At 46.4% G+C, this 16,418-nt stretch overlaps 1 protein-coding gene across 2 annotated transcripts in view; it reads right to left on the bottom strand.

The window, feature by feature from the left end:
• ATP6V0A2 (ATPase H+ transporting V0 subunit a2) overlaps positions 1–13,974 on the bottom strand; it is a 44,572-nt gene extending 30,598 nt beyond the window's left edge. For both annotated transcript variants that reach the window (XM_060612083.3, XM_060612082.3), the window contains exons 1-6: positions 13,619–13,974; positions 7,953–8,031; positions 5,053–5,150; positions 2,943–3,080; positions 1,915–2,003; positions 1,008–1,134 (exon numbers count right to left, since the gene is read on the bottom strand). In XM_060612083.3, coding sequence (XP_060468066.2) covers positions 1,008–1,134; positions 1,915–2,003; positions 2,943–3,080; positions 5,053–5,150; positions 7,953–8,031; positions 13,619–13,735 — 648 coding nt within the window. In that variant the 5' untranslated portion in view covers positions 13,736–13,974. The remainder of the gene's footprint in view (positions 1–1,007; positions 1,135–1,914; positions 2,004–2,942; positions 3,081–5,052; positions 5,151–7,952; positions 8,032–13,618) is intronic.
• Positions 13,975–16,418: the final 2,444 nt, after the last annotated feature.

Genomic DNA, 16,418 nt, shown 5'->3' on the forward strand with positions numbered 1-16,418 from the left:
AGTGACAGACTGGGGAACACAACTCCTCAATTAACAACGGGCATATCCAGAGACTACACCTTGGCTTCTAAATACCGTTCTCCACTAAAGAGTACCAGGCTCGTAGAGAAATGGCCGATCCCACGGCTGTGTGAGGGGATTACAAAATGAATCCGGACAGCTTGTTGTGCTCAAAAGCACAAGCGCTCCAAAAATGATGGCAGCACGGAAAAAAGGACATAACAGCCAGCCTGAATGGGCCCCGAGTGGCCAAATCTAGAGAATTTTAATATCAAAATAAATAATTACAGTAAGAGTATAATTCATTGAATCAAATGGGAAACAAAGAACGGAAAATCTGGTAAGGAATGGGATAGGTACAGAGTTTCAAAGCACTTCCCCTAAAACACTTATTAATTATAAGGAAAAGGAGTGACTTCACAGTGAAGTCGAGGAGTCACCACCTCGGCCAAGTGATCAGAGCGACGTTACGAGCAATGGGACAAACTAAATCGTGCGCCCACGAGGATGCAGGGAGGAGAACATAGCATCACTCCTGCAGAAGACGCATGACCTGAATCTAATCCTGGGAAAACAGCAGACAAACCCAAATGCAGAGACATTCTACAAAACAACAACAACAACTGATCTATAATCATTTTCAAATGTCAAGGTCGTGAAAGTCAAGAAAAGACTGAGAAACTGTCCCAGAATGAAGGAGACCAAAGAGACGTGACAATTAGATCCAAACTGTGATTCAAAACTAGACTGTCTGCTATAAAAGGGACTGTGGTACGACGGGGGAAACCTCAATGGGGTCTGAGGCTCGGACAGTAGCAACGTGTCTACGGTAATTTCCCGGCTGCCATCGAGGAGAAAGTCCTAGACTTTAGAGCTACACCTGAAGGTACTCGAGGATGATAAGCCATCAGGTGAACACCCCACTCTCAAGCGGCTCCCTGTGCACTGCGCCCCCAACTCTGCTGCCAATCTGTCATGGTTAAAAGGTGATCGGGACATCGACTCACAGTTTCAGGGTCCTCGAGGGGCTCATCCAGTTCTGCATAGGTCACGATGGTATACCCTTTGCAGACCCTCCACAGCATTTTCTCAAATGCTTCAACTTTCCCTTGGTTAATTAGGCCAGATACAAACCTATGAGACAATAAAAGCAACCTGTAGTCAATTGAAAAGCAATTGAATCCTCAAATTGCATTAAAAGGAGAAATGAAGACTTTCATTTCTGGAAAAATGGTGAAAAGGGTATCTGGAAAGCCCTCCAAATGCAAAATATCGAAAATGCTGGGTTAAAAATTTTTGAAACATCCTTTAAAATGTATAGCTGGGGTGCCTGGGTGGCTCAGTTGGTTAAGTGTCCAACTCTTGATTTTGGCTCGGGTCCTATCTCACGGTTCTTGAGTTCGAGCCTCTCGCCGGGCTCTGTGCTGACAGCTCAGACCCTGGAGCCTGCTTCGGATTCTGTGTTCCATCTCTCTCTGCCCTCCCCCCCCACTCACGCTCTGTGTGTGTGTCTCTCTCTCTTTCTCTCAAAAATAAATAAACGTTTTAAAAAAATTAAAAAATCAATTAATTAATTAACCAACTCAGTTTAGCCCCTATGTTTCCACCAAACAAAACAGGACTTGATGCGTCACTGACCTATTATTGTAGGCTTATTGATATAACACTGAATGGCATAAACGTTCCTTCTTTCCAGCTCATTATACTGAAAGAAGAAATCCCCATGGTATTTAGCTAAAAAGTCAATACAGCTGAATAATCCAACTCAGCAAATACAGGAGTACAGTGTTTTCTTAAACAGACATGCACTTTCTTTCACTCCATCACAGGCCTTCAAATGGTAGCTCTCATCCCTCCACTGACGACAAGGACAGCGATGCTCGGCCCCCCCCCCCCCCGGTGGTTGTCACCTACCCCAGTTTTGCTCCCAGCCTCTGCATACAGCTGTAGTCCAACAAGGAATCATTCTCTAAGGGAGGGAATTCTTCATAAGTAGGTTCAAACTACAAAGAAATATGAAACCAAGTGTGTCTTATTAAAAGTGACACTTTAGGGGCGCCTGGGTGACTCAGTCGGTTAAGCGGCTGACTTCAGCTCAAGTCATGATCTCACGGTCTGTGAGTTCGAGCCCCGCATCGGGCTCTGTGCTGACAGCTCAGAGCCTGGAGCCTGTTTCAGATTCTGTGTCTCCCTCTCTCTGACCCTCCCCCGTTCATGCTCTGTCTCTCTCTGTCTCAAAAATAAATAAATGTTAAAAAAAAAAAAAAGTGACACTTTATTTCCCAAGTCATGTTTCCAAACAAGTTTATAGGGCATCCTAACTGGGTGCCAGATCTGGACGCCGACACCCCAAGACAAATTAGACGTGGAACACAGCTCCGGTAAATAAAAACGATCATTGCCCCGTCGCTTTTTTTATAAGCTACTTGAAGTCGTTCACTAGAGATATAGTTACAATTTATGTCGCCGCCTCACTTGGAGACAGAGTGCTCAGTCAGATGTCACCACGCCAAACGAAACAGCCCTGACAGAACAGACTCCCCTCCCTACTCAGCTGAGGACAGACTATTATGTAGACTGTTTCTACTCTTACAAAGACTTTTTTGTTAATTCTTTTACTCTTAGTAATTTGGTGAAGAAAAAGAAAAAAAATACCTAAATGTTAGAGCTCAAACGCTACTTTCCCATTTTTTCCCTCATGAACATAAAAAGATTTTTTTCAACTGAAAACTAAAGATTTTACAAATAGGAAGTATCGTTATCGCTAAATCAACCAACGCAGGGAAAAGCTTAACACTTTTTTTTTCATGTCGTATAATCCGACTGAAAAATAAAGCTAAGATCAAAATGAACCTGTTTGATAACAAATAGCCGAAAGAGAAACCTTATGGGAACGAGAGTTTTGCAAAAGAAATGCACTTCCTCACGTGTGTGGTCAGTACCTCCACGTTTCGTTTAACGAAGGTTTTTGTCACTCTGAGCATGTGAGTGTACTCAATCAGTTCAAGCAAGTTCTTCCTCAGTTTCTCCTTGTTCTTGGTGACTTCCCTCAGCTCAACCTCGAGCTTCTGCAGCTGCTCCTAAAACAAAAGGGCAGTTACTTAAGAGGACAGGTCCGCTCCAAGCGTAGTTTCGTCATTTTTTCACACACTTGCTAGAGCCAGGACCGGGCTTAACAAGCCAGAATCCGATAGTCGGACAGGGATACGGAAGCATGCGGAGATTTTAAAGGCCCGTCGTTTACGGTTTTGTACTGATTCAGGGAACTCCTAAGAAGCTGACACCACGCACGATGGAGGTGTCGCAGGTGATGACTCACGGTACCCTGGGCTGGCCTGGCCTGATCTCAGCCCCCACCACTTGCGTGGATTTTCCTTCATCTGCTTACCCACTGTCGCACATCAGACAGTCTCCTTTCAAGTCTACGTTTCCGTTTATTTGCAACACAGAAGAAAACTGAGGTCACCTTTTCGGAGCATAAATATTCCCAGCCTCTAGTTACGAGGCTGCATGTATAGAGGGGCGCCTGGGTGGCTGAGTCGGTTAAGCGGCCGACTTCGGCTCGGGTCATGATCTTGCAGTTCATGAGTTCGAGCCCCGTGTCGGGCTCTGTGCTGACACCTCAGAGACTGGAGCCGGCTTCAGATTCTGTGTCTCCCTCTCTCTCTGCCCCTCCCCCGCTCATACTCTCCTTCTCTCTTTCTCTCAAAAATAAACGTTAAAAAAAAAAAAAAAATTAAAAGTTAAAAAAAAAGGAGTCTACGTGTATAAGTTGCACTTATACGAATAATTGGGCTGAAGGATGCCCTGAGATCGAATCTTCTTTCATAATCAATTACACCGCAGGCATCTTTCTTTAACAATACTTAAGTATTCGAACAACAGAGGCAGAGATCTGTAGAACAAACCCCTGACTCACTGAAAACTTGTATGCAAACAAATCCCTTGACATACTACCTCCATTACTTGTGCTCTGCCTTTTACGAAAAGTATAAATACTCAGTAACCGCCGAAATTGTCATTATGTCACAAACAACCCATCAAACAGGCCAAACCAGATGACCGCTTTCAACTCATCTGATTGTACAATTCTCTCTCAAGTCCACTCATATAACAAAAGTTAAATGACTTCCTCCCAGATAAACAGAGCGGCCAGCCATGGAATGGTCCTGGCTACACAACACTGATTGTTTCAGAAGAGCTCTAAGGGGCTCTAGTCTAGTTCCCAGTGCGATCAACTATCAGATGATCGACACAAACCTCGGGGGATAAGTCACAGGGGCGCTGACTAACAAGACAAGCCAGGGTTCTCGGGGGGAACGCTGTAACCCTGAGACACTGAACTCAGGGACAAGGAATTGTTTGCTGCTGACCTGGAATGACCTATCACCTTCATACTAGCTTCTGAGCATCAGAGGGGAGGTCCGTGAGTCTGGCAGAAGGCAAAGGGTCCAGGACTGAAGATTCCCTTACTCACGCCAGGAGAGGCACGCTAAAGCCCAGAGAAGCCCGGAACGTACTTTCAGAAACATTACCTGACTAAGCACCCCATTTCACAACCCAATTTTCATTAGCTTCAGCTCAACACCACCTGGAAAGGGAGCGTGCATCTTACATTTTACAAGAAAACTAAATTACACTTAAAATTTGGAGGGCTGGGCACTTGGGTGGCTCAGTTGCTAAGCATCTAACTTCGGTTCGGGTCATGATCTCATAGCTCGTGAATTCGAGTCCTACATCAGGTGAGCTCGAATCCCGCCTTAGTTGAGTTCAAGCCCCACTTCTCTCTCTATCTCTCTCTCTCTCTCTCCTTCTACCCCTCCTGGAATTCTTTCTCTGCCCCTCGCTCACTTGTGCCCCTCCTCTCTCTCAAAACAAAAAACAAAAAACACAAAAAAAACAAAACTTGGAGGGCTAACCATAGCATTGTTCTTTAGTTTTCATTCCACGGTTTTGAGAAGAAAACCCGACAAGCCCTGGACGATATAAACTCAGTAGACGAGCAGTGTCTGCCATCAGCGACCTAAAACAGCTTCTTCAGAAACACATTACCTGCATTTCTAGGACTTGTTTCAGAGGGGGTGCAGGAGGACTGGTCTCTCCCTCAGGCAGGGGAATGTCAGCTCTATTAATTTCCTGTACCAAATATGCTGTGGGAATAAAAGGTAAACAAATTAGACTCAAAAACCCGCTCCAAGACATTTCAGTCAGAACATTTTCCGTCCCAACCATTCCTGGGTCGCCTCAAAATTAATGTCTGAATGCACAGAAGTCTTGCTTACTCCAACTGACTTACAAAAAGCCTCTTACAACCTCGCTTCCAAAGATCTACAAAATAATACCACCTACAGAGGTGAGCACGCAGTGACAAGATCGACGATAACCTGACAAACATTCCCTGAAATCCCCCCAAGTCTCCTTTATGTCTGAGACCCTAGTTAAAGAACTCTGGAGTCGCAGCTGTTTCTGTACCTGCAGATGAGACACACTCAGAAGTGCAGGATAAGCCAGGGACAGACCTAGAATCGTCCCCCCCCCCCCCCCCCCCCCCCCCCCCCGGAGACAGCAGCGGGACTCCCTGGCAGGTGCCGTTAGGAGGAAGTAAATCCCCCAGGAGAAGCACAGCCTCTAGCTGCGCACGGAGCCCTGAGGGGCACAGGGGGCCCTGAGGGCACAGGGCAGAGAGCCAGGCTCTCCGGACAGCTCCGCGCTGGCCAGGCTGTTCGGACTCACAACAATCCGCGCTGCTTCCCTACTTACGTCGACAGCCAGATTCATAAAACTCGCGGTGAACCAGGCAAAATTAACCGAATTTCTTCAGTTTACATTTTCAATGCCATGAAGCATCCTTGTCCTTAGGATGCAAGTCACAACGCCTGGTAAACTCATAACCGGACAGAATATCTTGGAGAAGACTTACTAGTTATTTTATTGAGAGGAAGAAACAGAAAGGTGAGGATGTCTCCCTAACAGGATAGCAAAGGAAGCACGGGGCTTAAGAGGTTTCCGGAAATGGGACACAAATCGTTTCACCAATTAAACCTAATTTACTTGGGAAATCTGTTTTCCTTTTTGAAATCTATATGCTTTTTGAAACAGTTTAAGCTATAGGAAGTCCTCCACGTGCCTGATGTGCTGTCACTGCCTTTAAAAACCTCATTCCTAATCCACGACCTGCCCAAGGACTCACTATATTGCAAAGAAAGGAATATGATGTCACTCTATCGCACACGACCCACACAAGGAACGAGGACTTCAAACAATATGCAAGGAATAGATTTCAGATCATTAAAAGTGTTTTGGCCTTAAAAATCTCCAATTAAATCATAAAATCCAGGGTGTCTGCATGGCTCACTCGGTTGAGTATCTGACTCCTGATTTCGGCTCAGGTCACGATCTGAGGGTTGTGGGATTAAGCCCCGTATTGGGCTCTGCACTGGGCGTGGAGCCTGCTTGGGATTCAATCTCTCTCTCTCTCTCTCTCTCTCTCTCTCTCTCTCTCTCATTCTCTCTCACTCTGCTCCTCCCCCTCCCTCTCAAATAAAAAAAAATAAAATAAATTTCAAAACGATAAAGATCCACAATAAATATTAGCTATTAGGAATCATCCCAGGGGCACCTGGGGGGCTCAGTTGGTTAAGCATCCAACTTCAGCTCAGATCATGATCTCACAGTTTGTGAGACGGAGCCCTGTGTTCAGCTCTGTGATAACAGCAGGGAGCCTGCTTGGGATTCTCTCTCCCTCTCTAAATAAATAAAAATATATATACATACATATATATATATATATATATATATATATATATATATATGTAAATAAAATTTTTTTTAAAAGTTATTTCGAAAGTCATATTCTGTCCCTTCCTTGGCTCACTCATCCCCATGTTTTTCTGTTCATCCTTCTTTTTTTTTTCTTAATGTTTATTTATTTTTGAGAGAGAGAAAGAGTGTAAGCAGGGGAGGGGCAGAGAGAGGGAGACCCAGAATCCGAAGCAGGCTGCAGGCTCTGAGCCGTCAGCGCAGCAGGACTCGAACTCACTAACTCTTAGATCATGAACTGAGCCCACATCAGACGCTTAACTGACTCAGTCACCCAGGCACCCCTCTTTCATCCTAAAAAAAAAAGTTTTGTACTTCAGTAGGTGGTATGCAATCATCCTCTCCCTCCCCCCATTTCAGTCAGAACTTCACACTGGAATTGATAGTGATGACTATCTTAGGCTAAGACAGTAAAGATCTTACAGATAAAGCAAGTAGCCTTGAGCTACTGAGCTGTGAAGCTTAACCATCAAGGGAACACTGATCTAACACCTTTGCAAGCAAAGCCAATCTGTCATTTCATGCCTCCCTTGATCTTTGGCATAATTTTAAGTAACATGTATACAATGTCTTCAATTATGATAAACTACAAGGGATTGGCTACATAAATTATAACACATTAATCTCATGAAATACTAGGCAGCCATTAAAATTGATGCCGCGTCTAGGGTGCCTGGGTGGCTCAGTTAAGTGACCTGCTGTTGGTTTCGGCTCAGGTCACAGTCCCTCTCCACTGCTGATACAGAGCCTGCTTGGGATTCTCTCTCTTCCTCTCTCTATGCCCCTCCCATGTCTCTCTCTCTCTCTCTCTCTCTCTCTCAAAATAAATAAATAAACTTAAAAAAAAAAAAAGGATGATGAGGGGTCCATCTGTTTATTGATACGAAAAGATGTTACAGGACTTCCTGAGAAACAGAGCTGACAACAAAATAGCCTGATAGTTATATATGTGAATCCTTACTTTTATAGGTAAAGAGTAAAAAGCACAGGATGGTGAATTCTTTTTTCCTTTTTGCTGGCCTATATTTTCTAATTTTTCTAAAGTGAACAAGGCTTGCTTATATACAAATAATTAAGTTAGTAAAATAAACTTAACCCCCCAAAATAACAAAATAAAATAAAATAACACTTACCTAATATTCGTTCTAGTTCTTCACACCTCTTCACCTCACCAACAAATTTTCTTTGGAAGGAACTTACATTCTGGTTGAGCTGAGAAAAGGATGAAAAATTTGCTCTGAAATTTCTAAAATGTACAGGTAAATGTGATTTTAAGAATAAAATATGATGGGCAAGGCTTTAGGGAAAAGTACATCCTCACACACTAACTGGATGGGAGTGGGAACCAACACAGCTTTTCTGGAAAGCGGCTTGGCAACTGTTACCAAAAAAAGCCTGAAAAATACCCTTTGGCCCAGAAACATCCCATGAAGAAAATTAACCTAAGCAAAAACCTATGGATACCTACAAAAACTTACCAAGAAGAACGTCAACCTCAGGGATAGAAGAAAGAATTATTAACAATACAAAATTGGTCAAAGAGCTTATGGTCCACACGCAGACCATAGCACACTGCTCGGCGATCAAGAGGAACACCCCACTGACGCACCAAACACCGCGATGACTCTCAGAAACAATGCGAGTGTGTCTTTCAAGAAGACACTAAAGGCCACATACGGCGCGATTCACTTTCCATGAAATGTCCTGAAAAGGCAAATCTAGAGGCGGAAAGTAGATCAGTGACTGCCTGGGGCTGGAGGCAGGTCTGGGGATTAACTGTATGTAAGCACAAGCGACCTTACTGGGGGATATAATGTTCTACTAACGCTGGATCGTGGTGATGGACGCCTAAGTCAATTTCCTAAAAAAACAATGAAATGTACACTTGAAATGGGTGAATTCTACGATACAGATCAATAAAGGGGTATAAAAATTATGGTTCGTATAACTGATTATTATGCCCTTATTAAAACTTACGTTTTAGGGGCGCCCGGGTGGCTCAGTCGGTTAAGCGTCCGACGTCGGCTCAGGTCATGATCTCACAGTTCGTGAGTTCGAGCCCCGCGCCGGGCTCCGTGCTGATGGCTCGGAGCCTGGAGCCTGTTTCAGATTCTGTGTCTCCCTCTCTCTCTGCCCCTCCCCCACTCGCACTCTGTATATCTCAACATTAATAAACGTTAAATAAACGTTAAAAAAATTTTTTCTTAATTATGTCTTAAATGACTGAGATATTGGATTCTATTAAGAAATCATTATTGGGGCACCTGGCTGGCTCAGTCAGAAGAGCGTATGACTCGACCTCGGGGTCGTGAGTTCGAGCCCCATGTTGGGTGCAGCGGTTACTTAAAACTTAAAAAAAAATAGAAACTATAGGGGCGCCTGGGTGGCTCAGTCAGTGAGCATCCGACTTTGGCCTAGGTCATGATCTCACTGGTCCCATGTTCGAATGCCGCACTGGGCTCTGTGCTGACAGCTCAGAGCCTAGAGCCTGCTTCAGATTCTGTGTCTCCCTCTCTCTCTGCTCCTCCCCCACTCACACTCTGTCTCTTTCTCTCAAAAATAAACATTTAAAAAATAGAAATTATTACATAAAAATTTAAGTATAATAATGATATTGTGGTTATGATTTGTTTTATTCTTTTTACCATTTATTTTTGAGACAGAAAGAGACAGACTGTGAGTGGGGGAGGGGCAGAGAGAGAGGGAGACACAGAATCCAAAGCAGGTTCCAAGCTCAGATCTGTCAGCACTGAGCCCAATATGGGACTCGAACTCACAATCTGTGAGAGCATGACCTAAGCCAAAGTCAGACGCTCAACCAAATGAGCCACCCAGGAGTCCCTGTAGTTATGATTTTTAACTGTCCTTACTTTTTAGAGATAATTATGGAGATATTTATGAAAGAAATTATACACACGAGATTTGCTTCAGAATAATCTGGTCTGAGAAGGGAGGGACAGATTTTGTCTGGAGGTGGAAGGCTGCAATGAGGGGCCATGAATTTGTTACGGGTCCACAGGAACTCACTGTTCCCAAACACTCTTCCCTCTACTTAACTTCTAATACAAAGCTTAAAACAATAAAACATACACACATGTATATATATACATATATATATATATGTATATATATATATATATATATGGTGAAAGAAAATGTAATGAGGAAATCAGTTCTGATTTGTGTCTGGAAAAAATTAAAGATATGTTCAGTGTGGTTCCAATTATATGAAAATACGTATATACGTACACTTTAAAACATTATTAGAAAAATAACGTTAAACCAGTATTAACGAAAAAGTTGGAGTGTTTATTTCTAGATAATAGGATCATAGAGGTTAGTACCTTATTCTTAGGTTTTCTAAATTTCCCACAATGGACATTTATTATTTTATAACAAAAAAAGGTTACAGTGATCACTCATGTTGGAAGGCATTTAAGGCAAGAATTTTATCTTTCCTGCACCCCATCACTTATGTTGGGCACTCTCAGAAACCACAATTAGACAAGAGCTTGCCATGAAACTGCCCAAACCGGGAAGAGTCGACCCCAAAGGCTCAGTTCTCGTTCAGTTTTTCTAATTTTTTTAAAAGGATTAACCAGAAGTAAGATAAAAATTCCCATTTTACTTCTGCTTGTCACATTCACATTCATTTCTGGGATCACACTAATCTCAAGTAACCGCTTTCAAGTTCGTCGTGACTCAGGCACAATCCGCAGAGCCCAGAGTGAAAAGGAAGCGATGCATCCCAAGCGGTCTACAAACGACGGCACTGCCCCATTTCAGGGCTTTTTTTCTTCAACATCAAACACTGGCGAACTCCACGTGGACATGGTGGTTCCGCAAACAGTAGACTCTTTATGAGGAGGCCAATTTCTGCGGCAACAATACAAACGTATTTGGGTGTGACACACACCACCCCCACCGTCTCACAGATGTCACCTGGCTTTTTCTGCCGTGCGGTTTCTTTTACAGAATCTCGTTTCTGTTTTCTTTTTAGGGAGGCAATGTCACCCTACGTCTAGGCCAGTGACAGGAAGCACAGTAGTGCCCCTTGTCCACAGTTGAGCCTTTCCAGGGTCTCAGACGCCCGAGGTCAACCCTGGTGGCGAAGCAGACAATCCCCCTTCTGGCACTTCCCCAGGTCAATAGCAGCGCCACATCACGGCCCAGTGCCTACATCATTCGCCTCGCTTCCTCTTGTCACGTGGACGTTTTATCGTCTCACATCATCGGAAGAAGAGGGGTGAGTACAGGACAAGAAGATAAACTGACAAGAGATGTAACTCACATACATCCTCGCAAACACATTCACATAATTGTTCTTACGGTACATTTTATAATCGTTCTATTGCTGTCAATCTCTGACAGTGCCTGAGCTATGAACTGCAGTGGGCCACAGTACGTATGCACAGCAAGAGACACAATATGGACAACGTTCAGTACGATCCGCGGTTCCGCGGTTTCGGATAGCAACCCACCTACTGGGGGTCTCGGGACGCATCTCCACAGATCGGGGGGAACTTCAAGACTAACCTTCAACCTATGATTTTTTTTTAATTATTTACTTATTTATTTTAAATGTTTATTTTTGAGAGAGCAAGCAGGGTAGGGGGCAGAGAGAGGGGACAGAGGATCCAAGGCAGGCTCCGCGCTGATGGCGCAGAGCCCGATGTGGGGCTCGAACTCATTAACCGTGAGATCGTGACCTGAGCCGAAGTCAGAAGCTCAACGGACTGAGCCACCCAGGCTCCCCGAGGCTAACAACCTTCAACCCAGAAAAACCAGCAGAGGCTACCCGGTGCAGGTTTCCCGGATACGCACACTAGCCATCTTCCTACTCCAGCAGCTCAAGGACTACTGGGGAAAATTGTTCTTAGACTGCAGACTGTCAGAAGAGGGAGATGCACTTGCCCTTCACTGAGACCCCTGGGCTAGGGGAATAACCTTCTTTTCCAAGTCTTCTCATGGGCTGTCACTACAGCAACCTGCGCCTGCCTCCTTGCCCTCAGGAGTACTGAAAGGGGAAAATCATAGAGCCTATGCAAGCCAGAAAAGACTGATGTTAGTTATCCCAGCCAGTGAAGGCAAAGTCAGTGAGGAATTCCGGAAAGGGGCAAGAGATGTGTCAGATGTTACGGAGCTTTTACTCTAGGCACCCATGCTGTTTGACAGTCAACCCAAACACACACAGCTGAGCTCTTCACATGCACTTTTTTTTCCCTCTGATTTTCAGATAAGGATCCCAATATACCCTACTACCTAATGTAATGGCGCTCAGTGAAACCTGAGTCTTTGTAACTAGGGCCTGTGTTCAAACCTCTAAGATTTAAGCTTGATAATATCAGTCTCTCTCAACTTGAGTACTAACAGGAAGGAACAAATCTACCAGTTATACAGAAGGGAGCCAGTTCCGCTCCTGTCTCCTGAATCCTTCCGGTGCTACTCACAGCTGATCACAGCCCCTACCAGGTAAGTGGGCACCATGAACTGAAGCCCAAGTGGCTCCAGGAAACAGGAAGAGATCTGGGCCTTCCCTGCAGCCTCGGCTGTCGTTCAAGACTTTCTTCCTGACCTTGCAATTCCTCTGGAGCCGACCCAAGGGTCACTGATATCAGATCTCGGGTAGGGGTGTTCCCTTTTGAAATGAAGGGCCCCTCAGAGAGATGAAGGGAAACAACCAGAAGACGAAAGTTGTGGCCCCGGGAAATGAAATGTTCCCCTGAAAGGACTTCCAGTTCAATCGCTAAGTGTTAGACCCTGGTTAATACTCCCCTTCCACGCCTTGTTCTTTTCACAATCCCTGTGCACAGAGTGTGTTTATCTGTCTCCTCCGAGGCTATGCACAACAAGAACACAAGGACCTCGGCCACCTTGCTCACCACTGAGTTGCTAGCACGAAAAACACTATCTGGAACAGAGCAAACGCTCAATAAAGGCCTGTTCCTTCATTCAACAAATGCCTATTAATGCCCACAAATGGCAGGGGCTGTGCTAAGTCCTGGGGAATCAGGAGTGAACAAGTCAGAAGAGGCCCCTGGCCCTGGGGGCTGACAATCCACGGTGTAAACAAATAATAAACAAGTAAACGGACATAAACAAGTGTCTATCCCTACCTGCTGGGAAGACAACTCCCCCTCCTTATTAGGCAGCCCTATGCACATCATACACCAGTGAACAAAACCGACAGAAACCCCCTCCCCTCCACGTGCTCACACCAAGCCCGTTCCCAATCCGGGGTCTGGGCTCCCTCGGTTCCCTCCGTCTGGGACCCTGTTCCCCCAGATCTTCCAGGACCAGCTCTTTCCCATTCAGGCTTCATCCTGGCTTAAACGTCACCTCCTCAAAGAGGCCTTCCTTGACCACCCGACTGTAGTTACCTTCACAGCAAACGTTTTGTTCACGTATTTGCTTAATATTTGTCCCCGCCACCCCCGTAAGTTCCAGAAGGACTCCAAAAGGCCTCACAGATGTTGCCCTCCCGTCTAGCGCTGTGCCTGGCACGGAGTCGGCGCTCCGGAGCATCTGATGGCACTACCCGAAGTGGATGAAGCCTACACAGAGCGTTCCTAACCAACCCGGCCAAAGCCGCCGCGGACCAGACGCCCGGACCCTGGGATCGGGCTCCGCTCTGCGGAAGCTCGGGCCGGTCAGCCGGGCCCCAGCTTCCCCGCCCGCGAAACGGAGATAGCGACGCGCCCCTGCCCAGGAGCCCGCGGAAGGGAGGCCTGAGCGAAAGAAAGGCGGGATGCGGGGCCGGGCGGGCAGGTGCGGCCCGCGTCTCCCGGGCGACACTCACGTCTCGGAACTGGACCAGGCCCTTCTCGCCCAGGGCGCTGAGGCACTCGTAGGCCGTGCCGGACTGCAGGAAGAGCTGCGCCAGGCACATGGTCTCGCTCCGGAACAGGGACCCCATGGCTGGCCAGCCCGCGCCCCGGCGGGGCCCGACGGGCGGCGGCGGCTCCGGGCCGCTCGGGTCCGTGCGGTCAGCCGGGGCGACCGGGGCCTCGGGTTCCTCCTGCGGCCTGGCCGCCGCCGCGCACCATGGGGCTCCGAGCTGCAGCTGCCGCCCCCGGTCCTGCCACCGCGGCCCCGCTCCAGCCGCCGCCGCCACAGCGCGCGCGAGGCCCCGCCCCCCGGCTACAGCCGGTTCCGGTTCCGCCCTCCCGCGTGCGCCCGCCCCCCGCCGGCCGACCAATGGACGCCCGGAGTTACGGCCGCCGGCGACCGCGGCTGGGCCAACCCGCACAAATCCTGCGGCCGACGGACGCCCGCGGAGGCTCCCGGCAGAAAACGGCCCTTCGCTCAGCTCTTTAGAGCTTTTGAAAATGAGTTTCATTGAGTTTGTGCCGTAAAGCTCACCCATTTGAAGCATCCAATTCTGTGATTTTTAGTAAGGTTACAGTGGTTGTGCAGCCGTCATCACGATCCACTTTTAGAACATTTCCATCAGCCCGAAAAGGATTCCACCTGCTCCGCGCAGTTTCCACTCCTTCCCTCCCCAGCCCCCGGCAATCGCGAAAGCCTAGTCTCAGATCTGCCCTCTCCGGACATTTCATACCTGCGGAACTACGCCGCATCGTGGGTTCGCGGCTGGCTCCTGCCGCGGGGCCGTTCTCTCGGGTCCCGCCCCCCGTGCAGATCAGAAAGCCGGGTCGGACGCCGGCACTGTCGCCTCCCCACCCCCGCACCGGCTCTGCGGATCCTCCCCACGGCAGCTACAGTGATCTCTGACACAGGACGAAAATCTGGTGCGGCCCAGTTTAAATTCTCTGGCTTTTGCCACTGCTTTCCAAATAAAATCCAAATTTCTTAGCATGGCCGGCAGGATCCCACAGGATCTGACCCCTCTATTCCCTCAAGCGCTCATCTCCATCGCCTAGCCCTGGTCTCCCTTTGCTCCGCCGCCCCTGCCTTCCGCTATCATCCCAGGTAGGTGCGCTTGAGCTTGCTGATTCCTCCCTCTTCCTGGAACATCCCTCTCCTACACCCTCTCAAAGCTGGCTCCTCCGGGTCTAAGCTCAAATGTTCCAGCTTCTGAGGCTGTCCCCGACGCCTAGTTAAGGTAATCTCCCACCCCACTCCACCGCATCCTGTTTTATTTTCTTCATCACACCTACCACTGTCCGCAATTGTCTTGTCTGTATTTACTGCCAGTTTTCCCCCACTAGAATGGGAGCTCCACCAGACAAGGGACATTGCCTTGGTATCTCCAGCGCCCAGCATGTAGTAGCCACTCAATAAGTATTTCTCAACTGCATACGTGAATGTATAAACGTAAAAGTTAAAAACACATAGTAGGTCCCTCAGATGCCATTTTTCTGCCAAAGTGTGCTTTTCCCCTCTTAACTACAAAAGTCACCCTAACAAAGCCCACAAAATCAGGCTCGAGTATCTGTCATTCGGAAATTTGTCATTAATTTTCCAGAGCTAGTTCACTAACTGCCGGAGAAAGACTTTCTGAATCACTACAATTAATTGATCAGTGGGCATTTCCTTTTATTTGACAAAAGACAATTTTTTTTACACCTTCTATAGGATGTAATCACTTCAACCACAGAGACCCAAATCAAAGAAAAAGAGCAGCAGAAGGGAATCCAGTATTGCTCAATGAAATATAAATAGTGAGTGGTGTTGGGGGAGAAACTTTTTTATGTCATTAGTTACATGTTTAATATGAATTAGTAAAAAATAGAACTAGATTCACAGGTTTATATTGGAAAATGCAACAACACATTCGACGTGTCTGGGAAGTCCGGAGGCACGAGGAATTCGATCAGCGTGTGAAAGGGAAGACAATCACTTTTCAAAATTAGGTTTACGGACAGTATACAAAGTCCATACGAAACATGACTACATTTCTCTGGCCCACAAAGAAAACTCCTGAGATTTGCTGTGTGCCCACGATAGGGCTGTGGTTGAAGACATCCATTTCCCCCAGTGACCCCTGCATCATGCCATTTGTCCCCCTGGAAGGAGCCACAGGAGGAATTTCTGTCAAGGCTCAACTAGGAAAAACTGTCCTTCATTGAAAACCAGCTTATTTTAAATCCATGCACCTATGATTCCTGTAGCTAATCATACTTGGTTTTTTGTAAACTAAAGACTAAATAAGGGGTCTACCTTAGCTATATGCAAGGTCTTTGGTGTGTATTTTCACAGATTTACCTTTACTCCTGATTTCGTTTTACCCTCCTCTCGATATTACTTTCCTTCCCTCAGCCCCTCCCTCATCAATTTATTTTGTGTCTTTACACAAAATAATAGATTTTATAATATATACATTTGAAGGCTTTATGGATTTTTAATTCTTTCTTTAGAATAGGGGAAATTAATCAATTCAACAGAAATAAAAATTTAGAGAAAATACTAACTTTCTAAGGTACGACTAATCTATTTGGACCAAAATTCCTCTGACTTTAGAAACCTGTGATACACTAAACCTTCTAATATTTATTTACCCAGCTGACCCTCTGATGCATTTTGCTCAGCCTGGTCCGGCGGTGAGAATGCACGCCTCTCCTGCATTGCTCTGCACATCTGGATAGTTACACGTGTGGATTAAATTCGCAGTGCACTTAAGAAAAATTTGCTACAAA

This window comes from Panthera onca, chromosome D3 (assembly GCF_046562875.1).
Source record: "Panthera onca isolate mPanOnc1 chromosome D3, mPanOnc1 haplotype 2, whole genome shotgun sequence".
Classification (NCBI taxonomy): Eukaryota; Metazoa; Chordata; class Mammalia; order Carnivora; family Felidae; genus Panthera; species Panthera onca.